Source organism: Leopardus geoffroyi, chromosome B4 (genome assembly GCF_018350155.1).
Source record: "Leopardus geoffroyi isolate Oge1 chromosome B4, O.geoffroyi_Oge1_pat1.0, whole genome shotgun sequence".
In the NCBI taxonomy this organism is placed as follows: domain Eukaryota; kingdom Metazoa; phylum Chordata; class Mammalia; order Carnivora; family Felidae; genus Leopardus; species Leopardus geoffroyi.
Window position 1 is genome coordinate 81,963,851 of NC_059341.1, and position 25,699 is coordinate 81,989,549.

Sequence of the window (25,699 nt, forward strand, 5' to 3'; positions counted from 1 at the left end):
TAAAACATATAATTTTATTTATGTATTATAATTCTATAATTTACATAATGATTTATGTAAATACACAGAATTATAATTTTTATACTTATAAAATTATAAAAGACATTTTCATAGTATGTGAATCTTTGAATTTCTTGTTTGCCAGTTTTCTTTTACATGTTTTGTTTATTGAATAGTAAACCCCTTTGCTGCTCAATCTCATGACTCTAAAGAAGCCTTTTAAATGTGTTTTTGTCTTAATTTCCCCATACATAAAATAAAATAAAAATTACTTCCTCCCTCTACCACAATATTTTAAGAATGCTTTATAGCCATAATAGTATATGCTGAAATCAATATAATGTAAGCTTGTTTAAATACATATTTCTTCCTTTTTTCCATTTATACCTATCTTTAAATTGTCCTGTGTGTGTTCTATCCTCCCCATTCACAGATCTTTGTATTTTTTGTTAGATTTGTCTGTTTCTGAAAGGATAGAAAAATCGCTACCCAAGATCTTAGAATTCCTCACTTGCATTCCACTCTGTAAATTCCAAAGGAAATCAGAGAGGGAAAGAAGGAAGGAAAGAAGAAAAGAAAAAAATAAAAATCTGATTACATTGTGTTCAGAAAATATATACAAGAATCACTTCTGTTTTTAGCAGATGAACTGTGCCACATTAAAGTGCATGTCACTATAGGGACAAAAATAATGGAAGAAATAAGATGAAGTTAATGAGTAAAAGGATGCCTTTGTCAGGATTTGAAGGTTTTCTCTCCATATAAGAAAGATGGATAGATACAGTATTAGTATATCATTTTTCTATAATAGATAAGGAAACTAAATTATTTCTTTAAGATAAAATGAGACCATCAATTGAATGGATTTTCATTACAAATGAGAATTTTTTTTTTTTTTAATTTTTTTTTTTTTCAACGTTTATTTATTTTTGGGACAGAGAGAGACAGAGCATGAACGGGGGAGGGGCAGAGAGAGAGGGAGACACAGAATCGGAAACAGGCTCCAGGCTCTGAGCCATCAGCCCATAGCCTGACGCGGGGCTCGAACTCACGGACCGCGAGATCGTGACCTGGCTGAAGTCGGAGGCTTAACCGACTGCGCCACCCAGGCGCCCCTACAAATGAGAATTTAAGTGCATTGTAATGTCTGTGAGAAATATTGTCCACTAGAAGAGGCAACTTTCAATGGCAGTAACTGATAATAAATCAAGAAGGGAAAACAAAGAGCAAGCTCTTGTTTCCAGACAGTTTCCTGGAATCTCCATTTCCCCAAAGTACACCTTGAGGGCACATCCTCATTATTTGCAAAATAAGTATATCTAAAGAGGCTGACCAATGAGATTGGATTCTTCATTAGGAAGACTTTTTAAAAACAGTAATCTGTCCTTTATTGGTGTTGTGTGATTTATTGGAAACAATATGATGAAAATTTTCCACACTGGGTTTTAGTTATTTTTCCTAAAACAAGTGTTCTGATGACTCATTTCTTTCATTTTTACCATCTCTCCAATTCCACCTACATCTCAGCCATGAAGAGCGAGCCTAACAGGAATTACTCAGAAGTGACTGAGTTTGTTCTACTAGGATTCATAACCCCTCCAAAAGTACAGATCCTCTTATTCCTAGTGTTCTTGCTGATCTACATGGTCACTGTGGTGGGAAATATTAGCATGATAATTGTCATTAAGGTGGACTCCAGACTTCATATGCCTATGTATTTCTTCCTTAGAAACTTGTCCTATTTAGATCTCTGCTACTCCACAGTCATTGCTCCCAAAACTTTAGCCAACTTCCTGTCTAAGGGAAAGAAGATTTCTTACAATGGCTGTGCAGCCCAATTTTTCTTCTTTGCCCTGTTTGTCACAACTGAAGGCTTTCTTCTGGCTGTCATGGCATTTGATCGATTCTCGGCCATTTGTTCCCCTCTCCTTTACCCCGTGCACATGTCCCAGAAAGTCTGTGCTCAGTTGGTGACTGGATCCTACATCTGTGGAGGCATCAACTCCATGGTTCAAACAGGTTTCACCTTCAGTTTGCGTTTCTGTGGAGAAAACAGACTAGACCACTTTTTCTGTGACGTCCCAGCCCTGATCAAGATCTCCTGTGCGGACACATCTGTGAACGAGATTGTGTTGTTCATTCTCTCGGCCGTCATTATCATCACCACCACAACCGTCATTGTGGTTTCCTATGCTTACATCCTGTCCACCGTCCTGAAGATCCCCTCGACCCATGGCAAGGGTAAGACCTTCTCCACCTGTGGCTCCCATATAGCAGTGGTGAGTTTATTCTATGGGGCTGTATTCTTCATGTATGCCCAGCCTGGGGCTATCTCCTCTCCAGAGTCAAACAAGATTGTAGCTGTGCTGTACACACTGGTAATACCGATGCTAAACCCTCTAATATACAGTCTGAGAAACAGAGATGTGCAAGAGGCTATGAAAAGAATACTACTACACAGGAAATGATTCCTCCCCTGATAATTGTAAAACCATCATTCAGTGGACACATTTTGTTTTCTAAGGGTCTCAGTTATCTTTGTTCTTGTAAAATTAGTATTATTAAAGATATTTTTATATACAGCAACAAATGTTTTTCTAAGTGTTACAAAATGGTATTTCTATGCTTAGAATATATGAAAGAATTATCTGTTTTCAATTTCTGATGTGATAATGTTTTCATTTCAATTTTGCTTTAAGAAGTAAATGGTAAGAGCTGCTAGTATATAATAATTAAAATATTACATCTGTGTGAATGATTCTTTAACTTTTCTGCTTTACAAAACAAGTAAACTGATATTTTTTTAAAGCATTTTATTTAGAGAGAGAGAGAGAGAGAGTGCATGTGCATGAGCAGACTGAGCCACCCAGGCGACCCCTGGTATTTGTTTGGAAAAGAGAACAGCCACACTGTATAGGTGGCAAAACAGAACAGTAATGGTTACATAAAACACTTTTAAGTAAAGGCCCCCTTTTTCCCAGAGATCCAGGTTTATATCCTGAAAAGTACCATCCTTAGCATTACTACTGCTATAAAAACAGGACGCACAATATCTTATTTGATTTGAGAAGCAATTATTCACATGGAAATATGTGTCAAATAATGCTCTATTAAGTTTTTATTTCTTCATTTTCTTCTTAATATAAAATGATATGTTTTATAATAAAAGCTGAAGCATAAAAAGCAAATACCATTTTTATCAACATTTTCAAATGAGGAAATTGAGGCAGTTGGGAACTAAGGAGCTTGGTGTAGCCAAAATGCAAGACTAATATGGCACCAGAATTTTTATTATTCTAATATATGCTGTAAAGCATGTGGAATATTCTAAAAATATAATCTCACAATCTAGAAACAACCATTTTTGTTTTTATTTTTTAATTTTTTTTTTTCAACGTTTATTTATTTTTGGGACAGAGAGAGACAGAGCATGAACGGGGGAGGGGCAGAGAGAGAGGGAGACACAGAATCGGAAACAGGCTCCAGGCTCTGAGCCATCAGCCCAGAGCCCGACGCGGGGCTCGAACTCACGGACCGCGAGATCGTGACCTGGCTGAAGTCGGACGCTTAACCGACTGCGCCACCCAGGCACCCTAGAAACAACCATTTTTGAAGGACGTATAGTTATGTGGCCAGTCTTTAAACTGTAACAGATCTGACCCATTATCCTGTCATTAATTGTGCAAATGTAATTCTGTATTTATTTTCTTATGAAATTTTAATCAATTTTGCATGTAAAGCAGTATGACATTTGCATACCATTTTATTTATCGGTCTTTTTACTTTTAGTTTATTGCCTATACTTACCCATTCAAAATCAGATAAATATTTTCGAATATTAACGTTTTTCTATAAGATATTTGACTTTTAGTTATTATAAAAGTGATTTTTCTATTTGGTGTGGACTGAGGTACTTGCTCAAGTTTTTTCTTTCTATCAGCTAGAAATACTTAAAAAAAATTGTTTTTAATGTTTGTTTATTTTTGAGAGAGAGAAAGACAGTGTGAGTGGGGAAGGGGCAGAGAGAGAGGGAGACACAGAATCCAAAGCAGGCTTCAGGCTCTGAGCTGTCCAGCACAGAGCCCAACATAGGGCTCGAACTCACAAACCGTGAGATCATGACCTGAGCCAAAGTCGGACACTTAACTGAGTGAGCCACCCAGGCGCTCCTCCATTGACTAGGAATATTTTTAATACCTAAAAAAATGTGGAGAGGAAATAAAAGTTTTGCCCTGGTTTGTCATAATGTACAACACTTTATATACTGCTGAATATAATTTTCGAAAGCTTCACAATGCTGCGTTAACCTGATCAGAAGAGTTCCATGATATTCTTTGCTAACGTTAAGTGGCTAATTATTGTGAAGTGAATTATATGATCCAGGTATGCGTATATAGAACCGCTCAGGACTCCCTGGAGGGTTTGGCTCCAGAAGCAAACCATGGACGCAGTTGCAGTTGCTGCCATCTGGTGGCTGTTGTCCACTCCTACTAAGTCTGAAGAGAAGAGTCTGGATACTGTGATAGAATGGAACTTCCAGAACAGTGGTTAAAAATTCAAAGTACTTCCTAAATTACTTGGCTTCCACCCCCATCATATTGTCCTGAGCAAGGGAGATTGGTTGACTATAAGCAGACATGTGGAAAGTTACCCTATTCCTCCCTGCCTCCTGAGGGAAAGTTGTCTGGAGTTGCCAGCCCTACTTTCCCACCCCTCCTTTTGTGCTTTTCCTTCACCAAAAATGAATCATGTAAGATCTCGCCCTTGTTTCAGAAAAGGGGTGCGTAGAAAAGGGAAAATATTTGTCAATTATATTATTTCTGAATTTGTCTTATCTTGAGATATATCTTGATAGGATTTTACTGAATGTTATTAGACTTGTATATGTTTATCACTGAGACAGAGCATTATTTGTTTCTCTCATACTAATTAGGGCACATTTTGGACTCAAGCTTGTCTGAACATCATTCAAAGATGGAGACTTTTTCCTCCTTGTTTATTCTGAAGAAGAGGTTGTGTAACAATGAAATTATTTCCTCTTTGTTTGTGAGAAATGATGGGAGATGCCATCTGGACAAGGAGTTTCTATGATGGAAAGAGTTTGACTAATGAGTGAGTTGATTTAGTGGTTACCAAAAGTGATGATAATAAAGACATTTAACAACTTGTTAAGTAATGTTTATATATCAATGTTTAATATATCAATCAATACAAAGTAGCCCCTTTAGTGTTCTTATTAAACTGCTTAACTAGTGGTAAAGTTTTCAACACAAATCATCCTAAAGTTTCCATGCCATTTCTTTTCCTTCCTCCCTCCCTCCCTCTATCCCTCTTCCTTCCTCCCTTTCTTCCTTCCTTCCCTCTTTTTCTTCCTTCCTTCCTTTCCTCCTTCCTTCCTTCCCTCTCTCTTTATTTTTCTTTCTTTCATTCCTTTTCCAAATTGTTGGGAGAAATCTTTGGTTTGATGTGTTATTGCTAAATGCAATTTGATGCGAGGGGACTACACTAAACAAGCCATTACAATAGTTGTCCCATTAAATCAAAAGTCATCAGGGACGCCTGGGTGGCGCAGTCGGTTGGGCGTCCCACTTCAGCCAGGTCACGATCTTGCGGTCCGTGAGTTCGAGCCCCGCGTCGGGCTCTGGGCTGATGGCTCAGAGCCTGGAGCTTGTTTCCGATTCTGTGTCTCCCTCTCTCTCTGCCCCTCCCCCGTTCGTGCTCTGTCTCTCTCTGTCCCAAAAATAAATAAACGTTGAAAAAAAAAAATGTTTAAAAAAAAAAAAGTCATTAGATGATGTGGTGTTTGCAAAAGCAAAATTTTATTTCAGCAAAAGTGTTTATAATGCTGAATCTTCTGAAGCTTCTGCTAAACTAATACCAATTACATTTAAAATTTCCTAGCTCCTTCTCTTGCTCCTGATGTGAGAAGTCAGTCATTTTTTCATCATTATGGGGGATAATACCTATGGGTTTTGGATAGTTGCTCTTTATTAAGCTGAGGGAAATTGCTGAGTTGTATCAGATATGAATGAATGTCTGGTTTTGTCAAATGCTTTTCCACATCTATTGAGATGATTTTAAATACACACACACATATATACATATATATGATTATTTATGTACACAGGTGATTCTTGAACAACACTTTTGAATTGTGTGGGTCTACTTATATGCACATTTTTTACAACACAGTACTGTAAATGTATTTTCTCTTCCTTATAATTTTCTTATTAACATTATCTTTTCTGTATCTTCTTTATTGCAAGAATACAGTATATAATACATATAGCATAAAAATAGCAAAAAAAATATGTGTTAATCAATGTGCTTATGTTATCAGTAAGGGTTGTGGTCAATAGTAGACTATTAGTAAGGTTTTGGGGGAATCAAATGTTATATGTGGATTTTCAACTATGTGTGTGGGTCATTCTACACCCCTGACCCCCATATTGTCCAAGGGTCAATCACATATACACATGCACATACACAGACACACAGACACACATACACACATATGCATATATGTGATATGTATTTTTATATATCACATGTTTATATATAATATATAAACTATATGTATATGAATTCATATAGCAAATATTTTCTCATATATAACACACATTTAGTTTATTAAATATAATTGAGATCTATTTTAGTTTGTTTATAGTATAGTAAATTAAATATAGTAAATTAAATTAATTTATTTTTGAATATTAAACCAGCTTTATATCCTAAGATAACCCCTACCTGGTCATGGTGTATGATAGTTTTGATCTTTTTCTAGATTGAATTTACTAAAATTTTGTTTAGAAATTTTGCATCTATGTTCACAACAGATATTGGCTAGTAGTTATCTTCTTCTTTTTCTATCTAGTTTACCATTAACAGTACACTGGCTTCATAGAATCAATTAGGAAGTAGTTTCTTGTTTTAAATTCTTTGGGAAAGTTCATGCAGAATTGTTACTAAGGTTTTGCTCAAATGGTTGGTAGAATTCACTAGTGAGCCAAACTGGAGTGTTTCTTTGTGGGATCCTTTTTAACTACAATTTCAATTTTTTGAAGTGTTCTCAGTGAAATAAACTGGGGTACTCATTGGGCTTACCACATTTCTTTCTCATTTTTTAGGAATCACTGTGCTTCATTGTCTACAATCCAATGTCTTCAATGTATATGTGTATATATTCATATGTATATGTGTGTCTGTAAGTGTGTTTGTGCCATAGATAGATAATAGATGATAGATGATGATGATGATGATTGATAGGTAGATAGATAGGTAGATAGATAGAGGTGCTGAGAGCCAGAGTGAGAAAGAGAGAGAGAGAGAGAGAGAGAGAGAGAGAGAGAGAGAGAGAGATGTTTCCTTTTTGTTGATTTAGGCTCCTATGACTTCTTCTTGAACAGAATTAGAAGTCTACTCATATCTTTTCTATTTCCCAAGTCAAATTAAACTTCATTTTCAATCTGCTTGAGTAGTAGGGAAACATTTATTTTAGTTAGATTTTTTTTTTTTTTAATTATCTGTTTAACTAGGGGTTTTCATAGGTAGGGTCAATGTGCCCACTGCTTCTCATTGAACATTGAAGAGTCACTGAAGGCAATTAAGTCCGAATTTTCAGTGGATGAAACTGTTCTATTGTTGATGAAGTTGCCTGCACAGGCTGCCTGAGGTTCAGCGAAGAAAGTTATCTACATCTGTTCCTTTTTTTGAAGGATGGTCTCACTCTTTGAAGGCCAAATTCTTTTGGGGATGACACTTTGATTCTTAAGACCACTTCTCTTAGTTCTCAGCATTTTGTATTCCATTCCAGAGAATTACCTTCGATTTTATGGCACAAATGATTTGGGTGTCCATCATTTGTAGACCAGGAATGATTCTTTGTTTCCTATCCAGGAATCTCTGCAGCAGGAGTTAGTCATGTGCCTTTTCTTATTTTTGAAAATGTAAATCACCACATTTGAGTTCATAGGTCTTTGGTCTTTTTATCCCATTGGTGTTATCAATCCTCTTTTCTGGACAGTGAAACTACGCTTATTCTACTCTGCCACTCTTGCATTTTGGGAAGACAGACATCTTCGTGCCTCAATAACAATTCACTTTCTTCAAACCAAATGAGGTTCTTTTAAAATTTGTTTTGCTGCGGGGCGCCTGGGTGGCTCAGTCGGTTAAGCGGCCGACTTCGGCCCAGGTCATGATCTCGCGGTCCGTGAGTTTGAGCCCCGCGTAGGGCTCTGTGCTGACAGCTCAGAGCCTGGAACCTGTTTCAGATTCTGTGTCTCCCTCTCTCTGACCCTCCCCCTTCATGCTTTGTCTCTCTCTGTCTCAAAAATAAATAAACGTTAAAAAAAAAATTAAAATTTGTTTTGCTGCAAAGGATTACTACCTTCCCCCTTCATGGGCAGGCTCTTTTATCTTTTTTTTTTCTTCTTGTTAGTGCGTTATTGAGTATTCTTAGTGTAATATCATTGCTGCTGTTACTATGTAGCTTAATATTTCATAGTTTATGTGAGATATAATAAGAATGATACCTTGCACATATCTATCTATCTATCTATCATGCTATGTTTTACATATATTAATAAATGTAATCCACACAGCAACTCTATGAGAAGTTACATTTGTTATCTCCAGTTTCCAAACAAACAACATATGTGATTGGAAAATGAAAAAAAAAAAAAAAGTGAGGGGATGCCTGGTTGGCTCAGTTGCTTCAGTGCCTGACTCTTGATTTCTGCTCAGGTCATGATCTCACAATTTCTGAGGTCGAGCCCCACGTCACCTGCCCCTGCCCTCCTGTCCCCCATGCTGTCATCGAGGAGCCTGCTTGGGATTCTCTTTCCACCCTTCCCCCACTTATGCACACACATGCACACACACACACTCTCTCTCTCTCTCTCTCTCTCTCAAAACAAATAAATACACTTAAAAAAAAAAGTGGAGGGGCGCCTGGATGGCTCAGTCAGTTAAGCTTCCAACTTCAGCTCAGGTCATGATCTCACAGTTGGTGGGCTCCAGCTATGAGTCCAGCTGAGCTGACAGTGCGGAGCCTGGAGGCTGCTTTGGATTCTGTGTCTCCCTCTCTCTCTCTGCCCCTCCCCTGCTCATTCTCTCTCTCTCTCTCTCTCTCTCTCTTGCTCTCTCAAAAATAAGTAAACATTAAAAATTTTTTTTAAAAAGTGGAGATAGTGAAAAGTATGCTAAAACAAGAAATTTAAGGGGCTTCTGGGTGGATCAATTTGTTAAGCCTCTGACTCTTGATTTCACCTTAGGTCAGGATCTCACAGTTTCGTGAGTTCAATCCCTCTGTACACTGACCATGCACACTGACCATGCAGAACCTGCTTGGGATTCTCCCTCTCTCCCTCTCTCTGCCCCTCCCTTGCTTGCATTCTCTCTGTCTCTCTCAAAATAAATAAATAAATATTTTAAAAAAATAAGAAATTTAAATATGTTTGATACCCAGTGTCGGGGAGGGATTATGAGTGCTGGTAGAGTTGAGTATATAAACACTCAAAGATAAATAGATTTAAGTAAAAAGTCAAAATGAAAACAGTTTGAGACAATGAAGATATATAATACAAGAATACTCAAGTAACTGTACATCAGGATAGTAGGCGTGTTACAGAACTTTAAAGTAGTTGGTAGCTATTATAAGGTATTTTGTAAAACATGATTTTATATACACAACAAGTTTACAAAAAAGAAATAACAAAATAAATTTAATATTAATTATATACCATGTATTGTGATGATATTAATTGACTGAATGATGCACATTAAAAAATAATTTGCAGGGGTGCCTGGGTGGGTCAGCAGGCTAAGCATCTGACTCTTGATTTCTGTTTAGGTCATGATCTCATGGTGATGAGATCAAGCCCTGTGTTGGCTTCACACTGAGCATGGAGTCTGCTTAACATTCTCTCTCCCTCTCTCTCTCTCACGCCGTCCCCTGCTTGCACTCTCTCTCTCTCTCTCTCAAAACAAATAAATAAAATCTTTAAACAATAATTTGCAAATCTGAAGGGTAAAAAAATCACTGATATTCCTTGCTTTCATTGTCCATTATTCTTGACTTGTAGGTGTATCACTTATAACTTTTAATACTAATAATTTTCAGTTAGGAGTTGTTTTTAGAATTTGATATAAATCAGAAAACCTATTTGCTATTTTATTTATTTATTTAGTTAGTTAGTTAGTTTATTTACTTTATTTTTGAGAGAGAGAATGGGGGAGAGGCAGAGAGAGAATCCTAAGCAGACTCTGTGCTGTCTGTGCAGAGCCTGACATGGGGCTTGATCTCACAAACTGTGAGATCATGACCTGAGCTGAAATCAAGAGTTGGACGCTCAACCAACTGAGCCACCCAGGCTCTCTCTCTAACCTGTCATTTAAATGAAAAAAAATTGGGGGGATGCGTGGGCGGCTCAGTCGGTTAAGCATCCAGCTTCCACTCAGATCATGATCTTGCAGTTTGTGGGTTTGAGCCTTGCTCTGGGCTCTGTGCTGACAGCTCAGAGCCTGGAGCCTGCTTTGGATACTGTGTCTCCATCTTTCTCTCGGCCCCTCCCCCACTGGCACTCTGTCCCTGTCTCTCAAAAATAAATAAACACTAAAAAAATGTTTTTAAATAAATGAGCAAAATTTTATTTATTATTGGGGTTTCATAAAGTCTCAGAAGTGTCTTCAAATATTCCATGCCAAGACATTTTTACTGTATATAAAATATACTCTCTACTTTTATAGCATTCTTTAAAATGTCTTTTAGAGCCCAAGATAAAAGTAGATGTATAGAGTGGAAATGTAAGTGAAGTAACAGAATGCCTTGGATGTGGGTGAACCTGGTATATCTAAGCAGGATAGATCTAGTTTAAATATCTATGGCATCTGGGGCACCTGGGTGGCTCAGTCAGTTGAGCAACCAGTTCTCAGTTTCAGTTCAGGTCATGATCCCGAGGTCATCAGATCAAGCCTTGCATTAGGCTCATGCTCAGTGTGGAGCCTGCTTTAGTTTCTCTCTCTCTCTCTCTCTCTCTCTCTCTGCCCCTCTCCCACTCACTCTGTCTCTCTCTCAAATAATAAAATAAAACAAAGAAACAAACACCCACTACGTCAGAAAAGCAAGAAATAGGTTATATATATTCCATATTTGTGTTGGATAAAGACAGAAATTCCTGGAAGTATTATTTGTAAAACAATGCCTTGAAGGATGAGGAATATCCTTTTAGGAGAATCTTTATAATTAATAATGATTTTGATTGACTGTGAGTGACTCAACCACTATTCTTCCAGGAAGCAAAAAGAAGACTAAATTCACTGATTCTTGAACTTCTACATGGAGACTGATTTCTTAAGTCATTTGAAAATCTTAAAGTACATATGAATGCTTTTCCACGTTCATCTCACTAATAAGATAATTTTCAATGTTAAGATTAAGAATGAGGTGTGATCCAGGAATCAGTATTAAAAGTAGAGTGAAACAAACCCTTCCCAGCTGATTCTGAGGTATGGGTAAGTTTGGTGAACACTGACCTAATTGACCTCCAGGGCCTTCTTACTTTTCAAAAACATCTGACGTCTGTGTGTGTGTGTGTGTGTGTGTGTGTGTGTATTTCTAATCTACTTTCTGGGTTTTAAGAATAACTATATGGCTAGATCAAATTTATGGCAGATCACATATAAGAGGAATCGTCAGTTCTGTCTTTGCAGAATATAAAGAGTAAGATATTTCTTTTTTTTTTTTTTTGAACATTTATTTATTTGTGAGAGACAGAGAGAGACAGAACGCACACGGGGGAGGGGCAGAGAGAGAGGGAGACACAGAATCTGAAGCAGGCTCCAGGCTCCGAGCTGTCAGCACAGAGCCCAATGCAGGGCTCAAACTCACGAACTGTGAGATCATGACTTGAGCTGAAGTCCAGCGCTAAACCGACTGAGCCACCCAGGCACCCCAAGAGTAAGATATTTCTTGAGTTTCAAACCAAAGATCCAGACTAAGATTTCCTTTTGGTTCAAATAAGTAAAAATGAGGAACATAAGACTTAGAAATAAAAAGACTTAGAAATAAAGACTTAGAAATAAAAAAGTCTGCTTATTGACTATACTCAGAACAAATCTAATATATATTGTGAAGCATTTTTGTAATTAACTACACTTTCGTCAAAACTTCCTTTAAAAGAATAATCAATTATTAAAAAATTTCAATGAAGCTTCTTTTGGAATCTGCTGGATCTCAAGTAAAGTAAGTGGTTTTTGAACATCAACTTTTTCTGAAGGTAATTTTCTTAGTTTAGCAAACCTTTCTTTTTTTTCTATTAATCTTTCATAGATCCATTATTTATTGAGCACTTGTTCCTTCCCAGTTGCTATATATTTCATTTAATTTAAATGTATCATTTAATTTAATCCTTATAGTAACAATCCTATGGGGTAAATGTTCTAAGGCATACCTTGCTGATGAGAAAACCAAGGTGAATGAAATGTGAACAATTTTCCCAAGGTTAGCCAGTGAATGGCATGACATGGATTAAAATTCAGATTTATGTGAGTTAAAATGTCACTCTTTAAAAAAAATGCCACGCTTTTAACTAATAAAACATTTTGACTTTACACACGAAAAAATAGTGACAGAAGCTACACCAGTTTTACTTCTGATTCTATGGTACTTTTAATTTTATGAAAATTTCTGAGTAACAATGTGACTTCAAATATCATAGTAAGTTCCTTGAAGGGAAAAAAAATTGTCAGTTCTGAAATTAAATAAAGTAATGGAACCATAGAATTATAAAATTTCTTATATTTCATTTGACTTTAATATTTCTTTAAAAAACTTTTTTTGATGTTTATTTATTTATTTATTTTTAAATGTTTATTTTTGAGAAAGAGACAGAGCACAAGTGGGGGAGGGGTAGAGAGAGAAGGAGACACAGAATCTGAAGCAGGTTCCAGGCCCTGAGCTGTCAGCACAGAGTTGGACGCGGGGCTTGAACCTACGAACAGTGAGATCCTGACCTGAGCCAAAGTTGGATGCCTAACTGACTGAGCCACCCAGGTGCCCTAAATTTAATATTTCTGATACTTAAAAATTACTGACTTTTTTTTAAAAAGAGAAGTTCTTTTATTTTTTTAAGTTTATTTATTTTGAGAGAGAAAGAGAGTGGCAGAGGGGTTGAGAGAGAAAGACAGAATTCCAAGCAGGCTCTACACCATCAGTGTGGAGCCTGACTCAGGGCTCCAACTAACAAACCATGAGATCATGACCTGAGCCAAAACCAAGAGCCAGAGGCCCAACTGACTAAGCCACCCAGGTGCCCCCAAATTATTGATATTTTATCCATATGCCTCTTTAGTGCTTAGTATTAAGATGGATAGTTATTTAAAAAGCAAAAAGCAAACCTATGAAATATTGATATTTTTGGCTCTATTTCCATTGATGCCTTCAGTTTCATTAACACATATACAAGGAAAAAAGGGACTTCTTGTTGGTGAAAGTTAAGCTGGTACTTCAACCATAATACCTCTATATAAACAGAATAATTTCTATAATTGAGATGTTAGCATTTGACAGGAAAAGGCAAAGTCATGCTGGGGTTTGGCTGCCAACAAGGGAGTGGAGGTACCAGAATCAGAGATTAGAGATTTGCAGTAAGTGAAGTAGGAAGTAGAAGTTGAAAAAAGCATTAGTGGAAGAGTTTGATCATTTCATGTGACTTTCTTTGAGACTGGTGCTTCATTCTCCCTCCTGAAACAGTAATCCCATGTTTCCTAATGTCTTTTAAATAGCAGAATGTTTTGAGAACCAAATTAACTGTGTCTTTTAGTGGGAAAGGAGATGACCTGTGTTTTCACTCAGTCTTCCATTCCTAACACAAAAATAATTTTTAGGTGTTTGTTTCCTGGTTTATTTATTTGACGAATATTTGTTTGCTTTAGGATGTTCTAGTAATTGTAAAACTGAGGGTTGATGGGAGGGAGGGTGGGTGATGGGTATTGAGGAGGGCACCTTTTGGGATGAGCACTGGGTGTTGTATGGAAACCATTTTGACAATAAACTTCATATATTGAAAAAAAAAGAAAATGGGCAAAAAAAAAAAAAAGATGTTCTAGTAATTGTAAATATTGCCTTTCACACTCAGTCCCATGTTATTCTCACAGTAATCCCATAATGTAGGTATTATTATTATCTTCCATCTGATAGAAGATTTCAAGGTGTTGAGAGCGCAGGTCATTATTTTAGATTCTATTAGATTGAAAGAGGTAAGATTTGGACTCAGTCCATCTGATTCCACAGCTCTGAACAAATGGCATAAAATGACTGACCCAGACGTCCTCATTTCCCATATTGTAATGACACTGAATACAAAATATATGATATATTTGGGTACTGGTACTCCCAGGTAAGGCTATTCCGTCAGATGTGTTGCTAAGGACACTTAGCATTTTTTTTCATTCACTGGTAACTTTGGGAACCAAAAGTTAACAAGGCATTCCACAGGCTTCCTGATCATCCACTCATTTTCTCAGATAGGTCTCAGCTATGAAGAAAGAGCTGAATAGGAATTACTCAGAACTGACAGAGTTTATTCTGCTGGGATTCAGAACATCTCCAGATGTACAGATTTTTTTATTCTTATTCTTCTTGCTTATCTACCTGGTCATTGTGGTGGGAAATATCAGCATGATAATTGTCATTAAAATAGACTCCAGACTTCATACGCCTATGTATTTCTTTCTCAGAAATTTGTCCTATTTAGATCTCTGCTACTCCACAGTCATTGCTCCCAAAACTCTGGCTACTTTCTTGTCCACGGACAAGAAAATTTCCTACAATGGCTGTGCAACACAATTCTTTTTCTTCGCTCTTTGTGTTGGGACTGAAGGCTTTCTTCTAGCCGTGATGGCATATGATCGCTTCTCAGCCATTTGCTCGCCCTTCCTCTATACTGTACATATGTCTCAGCAGGCTTGTATTCGTTTAGTGTTTGGCTCCTATATCTGTGGAGGCATCAACTCCATGATCCAAACAGGTTTCACCTTCAGTTTGCGTTTCTGTGGAGAAAACAGACTAGACCACTTTTTCTGTGACGTCCCAGCCCTGATCAAGATCTCCTGTGCGGACACATCTGTGAACGAGATTGTGTTGTTCATTCTCTCTGCCCTCATCATCATCACCACCACAGCTGTCATTGTGGTTTCCTATGCTTACATCCTGTCCACCGTCCTGAAGATCCCCTCGACCCATGGCAGGGGTAAGACCTTCTCCACTTGCAGCTCTCACATTACTGTGGTGAGCTTATTCTATGGGACGGTGTTCTTCATGTATGCCCAGCCTGGGGCCATCTCCTCACCACAGAAAAGCAAGATTATAGCTGTGTTCTATACTTTTATCATCCCCATGTTGAATCCACTGATTTATAGCCTAAGGAATAGGGAGGTGAAACATGCTGTGAACAGGATACTGTTGAGAAAATTATCTTTTCATTGACATCCAGCTATCTATAAAACTGTAGAATAGAATAAAAACAATATTTTCAATAATTCGTTATAGAATAGTTTCAACTAAGGCCATCCAAAAGTTTTGAGTATCAAAGTGTTTTTTTTTTTTTTTCAGGAGTAGAATTTAGTGATTCAACACTTACATATAACACTCAGTGCCCATCCCAACAAATGCCCTCCTTAATGCCCATCACCCCACCCAATATCCTCCAGCAGCGTAATATCAATAGATTCTTTAGAAATGAATTTGAAAATCAATATAGATTTTTCATATTCCTACATAATTATTTCATGGTGTGATGTCTAGTTATTATGCAGATTTGTTGTTCATGTTTTATTTTTCTTAGATGCATATGCAAAATTATAACTTACAAATACAGTATCCTAAATTAATACACACATTCAATTTATTAATATATATCTAAAAATATATATAAATATGTGTAAATATTTACATCTCCATCTATATATCTGGAGAGGGAGAAGGGTGGGAGAGACATTATTGAATGTTCTATGCTTTGTTTTCTCCAAATCATAATCAAGTTTGCTACTGTCCAATCTTTGCAAATGAGATTTCAAGATACTATGGTATTATAAATTATTGGCTCTGTCTATATTATACAAAAGAGTGGTAGAAAGTATTACTTCAAAAATATTCTTAATAATATCTTTCCATTGTCTAAACATTAATGATTGCACCAAGAAGCAAAAACTAAAAATAAATAAGTAAATGTGATATGGTTGATGTAAAACTATCTTGTCATGGGGGTCGTCTTCTTTTTTTTTTTTAAATGTTTATTTACTTGAGAGAGACAGCGAGTGTGGGGAAGGGGCAGAGAGAGAGGGAGAGAGAGAATCCCAAGCAAGCTCCGTACTGTAAGTGTAGATCCCAATGCAGGGCTCTAGCTCACAAACCATGAGATCATGACCTGAGCCAAAATCAAGAGTCAGATGCTTACCTAACTGAGCCACCTGGGTGCCCTGTCATGGGGTCTTAATAACAAATATTTGATCATCTTTCCAATATTGCTCATGTGTATGAGTCTCATTACTGTCTATTAACATTCTGGGATCATCTTCACAGATTGTGTATTGATTGAAAATCATTATTTTTCTCTAAATTTGAAAGATTATTGCCATAGAATGACATAAAATCATGGCTTATAATAATTTCTTTCAGTGTGTTTTGTTATCTATAGTTTTATTATTAATCCTTAGAACTTTATCCTATTTTTTGTTCTTTAATGAAATTTGCCAAGGGTTTGACTTCATGCCTTTAGACTTTTGAACTCCTGGTCAATGTTTTTAAACTAGTTATTGTTTTAAAAAGTTAGTGGTATCTAGCCGTTACATAGGTTTATTCTAGTTTTGTTTTGCTTACATTCAAAATTGAAACTCCTGAATTTAATACATAAATACACACATTAGATTCATTCATATAATATCTGCATATACATTTGCAAATATACATAATTATTTTGATTCATTCACTTATGATCTGGTTTTATTAAACTTTTGCTTCTGAGTTCATATGTTGAATGCTTGGTTAGTTTATTTTCTGTTTTTACTTTAATGACATATTTAAAACTTTTACTTACTGGGGCGCCTGGGTGGCTCAGTCGGTTAGGCGACCGACTTTGGCCCAGGTCACGATCTCACGGTTCATGAGTTTGAGCCCCGCATCGGGCTCTGTGCTGACAGCTCAGAGCCTGGAGCCTGCTTCTGATTCTGTGTCTCCCTCTCGCTGCACCTCCCCTGCTCATGCTCTCTTTCTGTCTCTCGAAAAATAAATAAATGTTAAAAAAAATTAAAAATAAAAAAAAACCTTTTACTTACTTTTCCATGTATCTTGCTTTTGTTTTTGTTATTATATAAATAATTTTTCTGCTTACTTTTCATGTTAAGAATTCTTTAGATGATGTTTCTTATTCCATTATAATTGATTTGTTTGAATGATAACGTTTTATTGTTGATGAAATATAAAAAACAATATCTCATAGATGAAGAAAGAATATTTGATAAATTTTTACACCATTTTATATTAAAAACAGTAAAATCATAAAAGTAACCAAACATCATTAATCTGTCAAATTACATTTATACGAACTAATGAACATTCTAAAAGGAAAGATATTAGACATATATGGATAAAAAAATGTCCATTATCCTCAATGTAGTTCAGCATTTTAGTATTTCTAGTAAGAGCAATGTGATAATAAATAAAAACTTAAAAGTATAAGGGATTAAACATAAGATTAAACTGTTCACTTACATGATTATTTACAAAGAAAATCTGAAGAAGTGTTATACAAATGTGTGAGTTAACATAGAAAATCAATTTCATGTTTATAGAACAGTAGTGAACAACTAAAATATTTAATTAAAAGGCTGCACCATTTCTATGTATATCAGATATTACCAAGGATTTAATATAATTTAGCAAAAGATGTATACGACCTCAATGTGGAAAATTAGAAAATTCCTTAAAATATGCAGTAGAAAAGTAACATTCAAAAATACAAAGAAGGGAGGAGTGATGTCAGCAAGACCACAGAATAAGCTGTACCCTTCTCATATCCCTCCTGAACAATAATTTGGCATTCATCCGCGGACAAAGTGCCTTTGTGGGAGGTTTGGGATCCAGGTAGGAGACTTTGCAACCCTGGTATAGTCCGCCACTGAAGACAACCATTTTGAGATCACAGGCCGACATCCAAGCAGTTTGACTCCTGCACGTGGTCCCAGCTGTGGTTCTGGAAACAGCTCCATACCCCTGAGGACTCAACTACATCCCCTTTTGGCTTGATCCTGTGACCAGTACCAAATGCCAGGGCACTCAGAGGGAATCATGCCCCTCCATAGGTTGGGGAATAGGCATATAGACATCCCGTCTTGTCTGTGGACCTGGAAGTAGCTGGCAAACCAGCTCCAGTCCCTCTCAGCCAGAGTCTGGGAGTTCCTGAAAGTAAGCCCACCAAACACGATCAGATTGTAGATTCTGAGTAGTCCTGTAACTAACTGGGTTCCGGCCTGTCCCAGCAGCAGTTCATAAATTGTCCTGCTGATACAGAGACTAGGCAGGAAACACTCCTGTCTGCACCACTAAAGATCCTGAAAGGGCCATATATTTCCCTAGAGCCACAGTCTGCCAGCAGTCCTGCGAGTCCAGGGACCCAGCAGGAGACACTCCTGTCTGTGCACCTGGCAAGAGATACATGAGGACCTGACTATGGACCCTGAAAGAGATCCTTGTCCCAGTGCCACCCTACTGAACAAGCTGCCGGAGGCAGTCCATCCACCCAGGGACCAGACAACATCAGTGCTCACCCTAGCCCCTGGTAACAAGCATGCCAACAAAAGACTCCACTACAGACCCAAGGACAGTCTTAAACTGGCTCCAATCCAGCACCACTACAATTCTGGAGGTGATTCCTTTAGCTCAGGAAACCAACAGGAGGAGGACTTTACCTGCTGAAACCAGTCCATAAATCTTAATGGAATAAGAAGAGGTGTTTGCTCCCTAAAACACATATATACCAATCCAAAGCCACATGGATCACATAGAATCAGGTAAACACGATGACGTCGACAAATGAATTAATAAAGCTCTTGTAACAGACCCCAAAGAAATGGGGATCTACAGTTTGCCTGACAAAGAATTCAAAATAATCCTCTTAAAGAAACTCAGTGAACAACTAAACAGAATCAGGAAAACAATGCATGAGCATGCTGTCATGTGGAAGACAGGTTTTCTTCATAATTTTAATGTAAACGTATCAGCCAATCTAATAAACTTTTCTGAAAGTTTCAGCACAAAGAAAGAATTCAAGGGAAAAATACATTTCTCGGGAATGAATAAATGTAGCTTTGATCAATTGTGCCTTGGGAGCATGAATTATTTCTCATCCATAGGGGAAAAAATGAAATAGAGAAAAAAATTTTAAAGATTACAAAGGGCTTCAATCATGTAAGAAGAGATAAGTACATGTAGGAGTAGTTTTGCCCAACAAAGGCACTTTATAAAAAGTAAAATCACAAAATGCAAGCTTAAAGAATATGTTTATAGTACATGTTCACATATACACAAATGTTCACAACCAATAAGATTATATACTGAGCTCGAGGCACCTGAGTGGCTCAGTCGATTGAGCATTGGACTTGGGCTCAAGTCATGATCTCACGGTTTGTGAGTTAGAGCCCTATAAAGGGCATGCTGTGGTCAGCCTGTCAGCCTGTGAGAACAGAGCTCACTTTGGATCCTCTGTTCCCCCTCTCTCTGCCCCTCCCCTGCTTGTGCTCTCCCCCCCACCAAAAAAAAAAATTAAAAAGATAATATACTGAGCTCTACAAACATATAAGAAAGGCACAATTAACCAGGGTGAAATGGATAAAATATTAGTACACATTCTACAGAAGAGCAAACAATATTGCAAAATTTAATTGGAATGTTTTATATCAATAGTGATTAGGGAAACGTAAATCAAGATTATAATAAAATTCCATTTTATGCCCATTTAATTAGAAAGAAGTGAAAAAGTCTGACCATGCCAAAGCTGGAGAGTACATGGTCCACAGCACACATTCTAAACAGAAGGATATTTTCTCTAAGGGAGCAAAAATTGTTTCTGGCTTGTGATAGAAAAATCTTGTTTTTTTAGTTTAAAATATTCTTTTGCATCATATCCTTTTTATTTACACATGGAATAAAAATCATATTTCTGTATATATACACGCAGTTATTACCATATGATTGTAGTATTAACATTTCATGGTGGTGATTATAAAAATGTACAAAATAGGCTGTTGCGGGTGACGATGAAAAAATAAGATTCAATCTGCAAGTGGTCCACAGGTTGTATTTTACATCACATTTGGTAGTGTAAATCAATACAGATAATTTGGGAAGTTTGTCATTATCTTCTTCAGTGGATTATTTATGTATCTTATGACACAAAACTCTATTCTTGAATAGATACCCAAGAGGAGATCTTGCACATGAAGTGGAGAAGATATGTGTAAGAATGCTCATAACAGCATAATGAACAAGATAAAAAATTCCAGAAATAAAATGCTCATCAATGGGATTTTTGATCAATGAAAACTGGTGTTTTTACACAACAGAATATTATGCAACAAAGAAATGACAGATATACCCACAACAAAAGTGAATCTACAGTCCTCCGCTCTACCAACTGAGCTATCGAAGGAATCACCAAAAGTGAATCTAAATAATAATATGTTAAGGAGGAAGTCATTCCCCAAACATCACTTATGGAATATGATGTTTAAAAAATTAAAGTCTATACTTTATTCAGATTTCATTAGTTTTTTTTTTTAAATGTTTTTTTTTTTTTTTTTCATTTCCCGGAACTCTCTCAGGATACCATGTTACATTTTATTCTCATGCCTCTATAACCTACTCTAAACTGTGACAGTTTTTAGGCCTCCCTTGTTTTTGATAATCTTGATAGTTTTGAGGAGTAGTGGTCAGGAGTGGGGAGTGAAGCTTTACCTCCTGGTGAGGTGTGTCTACATAAATCATATGGAATTCTGTATGTGACACTTTTTAATAAAATAAAAGCAACTGAAATAAAAGTAGTTAGAAAGACCTGTGTATTTACTCAAACTATTTTAAATGTTAGCAACTGGACGATTAAGGCAGTGAGATTTGGGATGGGAGGATGCAGGTATGAGAGGGAACAGCATGGTCTGAAGTTGATAGTGGAGCATGAAAGAAGGATTACCACAAATCTGTTTCTGTACACTTGAAGTTCAAGTGTGTCCAAATTACAATTTTGTATTATTTTTGTGTGTGCTTAATGATATTCCCCAGAATTCTATCTGATACATTAATATTTTTGTTTCTTCCTTTTTGTTTTCAGTTTGTTTTTTCCTTAACCTTTGCAACTCTCTTTATTTTCAGTGTTTATTCAGTTCTCTTTCTTCCCACTTGGTCGCTTTTTATAAGCTTTATAAGTCATAAACATTTTCCTAGGTTTCCAAGGAATTTTATATTTTAGTTTTTGCATTTATTTTTGTGATGCATTTTGAATTAATTTTTGTATGTGGTGAGAGGTATAAATTAATTTTTTGCATATAGATATCCAATTGTTTCAGCACTTTGTTGAAAAGATTATCTTTTTTCCACTGAAAAAAGATTTTGTATCCTTGCTGAAAAATCAACAACCATGTAGGCGTAGATCTATTTCTGGACTCTCTTGCTTTGGTCTATCAGGATGTCTTGATATAAATTCCATGCTGTTTTGATTTATAATGTATAGAATTACAATGCTAGTATTAGAATTAGGCCTCCAATTTTGTTCTTTTTCAAGTTGTTTTGGAAATCCTCTGTCCTTTGAATTTCTATGTGAAAATTTAGGATAAACTTACCAATTTCTACAAAAACCTTGTTGGGATACTGATTCAAATTGATTTGAATTCATAGATCAATTAGGGGATAACAAATCTAATATTATTGAATCTTCCAATGATTTAATATGGCATATGTCTCTGTAATTTCTCTTCTGTAATTTCTCTCTGCAAATTTTTTAGTTTTTAGTAAACTGGGCTTGCACATTTGTCAGATTTATCACTAAATATTTAATATTTTTATTCTATAAAAATTTATGTTTTTAGTAGAATACAATTCTACTCAAACTCCTCCAGAAAATGAAAGTAGAAATAATATATCCCAAATCATTATGTGGCCAACATTACTTTGATAGAATACCCATCTCTCATGTACACAAATATGCAAAAGTTCTTTTTTTCTTAAGTTTATTTACTTATTTTGAAAGAGAGAGAGTGAGTGGGGGGATGGGTAGAGACAGAGGGAGAGAGAGAGAATCCCAAGCAGGCTCCAGACTGTCCGTGTGGAGCTGTTATGGGGCTCAATCCCACAACTGTGAGACCATGAGACCTGTGTCGAAACCAAGAGTGGAACGCTCAACTGACTGAGCCACCCAGTTGCCAGATACAAATATACAAAACTTTAATAAAATTTTAGAAAAATCAAATCCACAATATATAAAAAGGATACTGCATCATGACCAGTAAACTTTATACCTGGAAAGTAAAGTTGGTTTGACATTTATTATTTCTGGTAGTTTTTCTGTAGATTCTACTGAATTTAATGCACAGATAATCATGGCATCTGCTAATAAACGCAGTTTTACTCTTCTTTTCCATTTGGAGTGCCTTTTTAACATCTTTCTTAACTTATCACACTTTCTTGAACACCCAATTCAATGGTGAACAGCGATAGTGAACCAGATATCCTTGTTTTTACCCTGGTGTTAGCAGAAAATTCTCTCTATAAGGTATGATGTTAATGGTTGTCCTATTGCAGATGCTTTTGGTAAGGTTGTGAAGCTTCCTTTATATTCTAATTTTCTCATAGCTTGCACCTATAATGCAGGTTGAATTTTTTCCTTATCAATAAATTTTATCATGGTTTTTCATTTTTAGTCTATTAGTAGGCTGAATAATATCCTCTAGTTTTCTCATGAGGCTGTATGGTTATGATATCACCAAAAGGATATAAGCAGCAGTGTCATTTGAAAATTATAAGTACCCTTAAAGGAAATTTGTACATCGTTCTTCTTCCTCCTTAATTTATAAGGACTTTAATTTTTTTTTTAATTAAAATTTTCTCTCTTTGGCTGGAGCTCAACAATGGCATGTGTCAAAACTTAGTGGCTTAACACAACAAACATTTAAAAGCTCATCATTTAATGATTATCTAGAATATTAACCCAGTCTCCTTAACATGATGATGGGCACAGAGTTCACAAATACAGCAAGAGGGGTATTTGAAAATCCTCATAAAGGTTAAAAATTCCCACAACATCAATGCTACCACATTATATAAGTCAGTGTGATTCACAAGGCCACCCTAGATTCACCTCTTTGTAAGAAAGACCTGGAAAATACCAGAGTGATATTTGTTATTAACTACAAAGTGGTATCTCCCTGTTGAAGGGTGTAGACTAACAAGTTAGAAAGAGCAAGTGTCCTTGATGAATGTAAAACTACTACACGATTTCTTCATTGTTTATCTCAGGACATCAGTTTTTGAAAAGGAAATAAACCTACAGTTAATTTAAGCCACATTTATTTTGTGATTAACAAACTAACAACTTTCAAGAATCATGCTTACAAATATACAATTCAGCCTGGATTCTTCTGTAGGGGAGTCAAAACTTTACCTCTACCCATCTCAGGTTCTCATTTGGGGCTCTTAAACAAAAAGAGATTGACAAGAGGAAAAACAAAACAGTTTATTAATGTATGCAGTGCATATCACATGGGAGAAACCTAAAATAAAAATAACTTACAACGGTGATTTAGAATTCCGGTTCACATAGCAGCTTCAGCAAACAACAATACGTGTATTGAGAAATGATTGGACAAAGGAAAGCAGTTTTAGGCTTCCACAGTGGCAAACTGAGAGAAGGTAAATATATATGGGGGAAAAAAAAAACCCAACAACTAATGGACTAAGCTTTATTTGCAGATTTCTCTGGTGCCATCTCTGGGGTGATGAGTCTGTTTCCAGCAAAACAGACTCCAAATTTGAGCCTTTAGCTCAACATACTTTTTATGTCAAGGAGGCATATTTGGGGATGACATTCCTTCATTCCCCCACATAGTGATGCTGGGTGATTGCTTCTCCCACACTACAGCTTTGAGGTTTATTTCCCAGGAAGTGTAAACCAAAAGATTTCTAGATTTGGAGACAGCAGAGAACATGGGTGGGCATCATACCAAAAGATGGAGCAATTAAAAACTATATTCTATTTTATTTTATAAATTTTTTTTTCAACGTTTATTTATTTTTGGGACAGAGAGAGACAGAGCATGAACGGGGGAGGGGCAAAGAGAGAGGGAGACACAGTAAAAACTATATTCTAAACAAATGTGAGATGCGCCAGGATTCCTCCCTCACTTGCATGCCAGAATGCTGGCTATGAGACTGCTATCCATTATTCAGTAATTCATATTTCCCAAAGGAAAGACTCAAATATGCTGAAATTGAGGATTTACCCATAAATGACCCAGAATTAAAGTAAATTCTCAAAGCAATAAAAAAATCATGTGATGTAAATAATGAAATGTGCATTTTAGACATTTTGTCTTTATCAAGAGCCTTTAATAAACAATGTGCTAAATAAATGTGGAAAAATACAGACACAAACAAAAGCATCAAATAAAAATATATGGAGGAAATGTGCAATGTAGCAGGATCTCTTTTGCAACTTCTGAACTCTGTCATTGTAACAAGAAAATAGCCGTAGATAAATAGGAATGAATGAGCATGGCAGAGTTCCCATAAAGTTTTACTGACACTGAAATGTAAAATGCATGTAATTTTCATGTGTCATAAAATATTTTTTTTACATTTTTTCCAATCATTTAAAATTGTACAATTTAAAAATGTGAAAAATGTTTCTAACTCACAGGCGTGTAAAATCTTGTGGCTGACCAGATTGGATCCAAGTGATGAAATTTGAAGTGGGGTTCGTGAGCAAATGGCTAAGAAAAAATTCTTAAGACATTTTTAGTGCGACAAGGTGATTTTATTATAGCACAGGGACAGCACCCATGGGCAGAAAAAGCTGCTCCAGGATTGTGAGGAGTAACTGATTATATATTTTTAAGTCTGTGCAGGGAGGGGGTGGTAGAGATAACGTTAGTTTCTAAGGAATTTCTGTGGGCTGAAAGCTGGTTCTTACAAGATTCAGAATTTTAGCTATTGTCAAGATAAGGTTGCTTTTAGTTTTTAAAAAATGTTACATTAAGGCCTTAAGGCAGCTCTGAACTTCCTGAGGAATGTTACTGGAGCTGCATGTCTCTGGTATCTATCAGTGGGCTGTAAACTTCAAGGAGATTTAATTTAAACTACATTTTTCTTGCCTTTGTTTCCCTCATCACAAGGGCTATACAGTGTGCTGACTCCTGATTTAAAGAGTTATCTTTTAGAGAAATTTAAAATGAGAAAACAAGGGGAGCCTGGGTGGCTCAGTCAGTTAAGTGTCTGACTGCAGCTCAGGTCATGATCTTGCGGTTTGTGAGTTCAAGCCCCGCTTCGGGCTCTGTGCTGACTGCTCACAGCCTGGAACGTCCTTCAGATTCTGTGTCTCCCCCCCTTCTCTGCCCCTCCCATGCTCAGGCTGTGTCTCTCTCTGTCTCTCAATAATAAATG

General features: G+C 36.4%; 2 protein-coding genes across 2 annotated transcripts; both read left to right on the top strand.

Annotated features, from left to right (window-relative positions):
• The first annotated feature begins 1,529 nt into the window (after window positions 1-1,529).
• LOC123591337 (olfactory receptor 12-like) lies at window positions 1,530-2,468 on the top strand. The gene has a single exon (XM_045465490.1). The coding sequence runs from the start codon at window positions 1,530-1,532 to the stop codon at window positions 2,466-2,468; it is 939 nt and encodes a 312-aa protein (XP_045321446.1).
• A 12,068-nt stretch (window positions 2,469-14,536) lies between these two features.
• LOC123591392 (olfactory receptor 12-like) lies at window positions 14,537-15,484 on the top strand. The gene has a single exon (XM_045465662.1). The coding sequence runs from the start codon at window positions 14,537-14,539 to the stop codon at window positions 15,482-15,484; it is 948 nt and encodes a 315-aa protein (XP_045321618.1).
• Window positions 15,485-25,699: the final 10,215 nt, after the last annotated feature.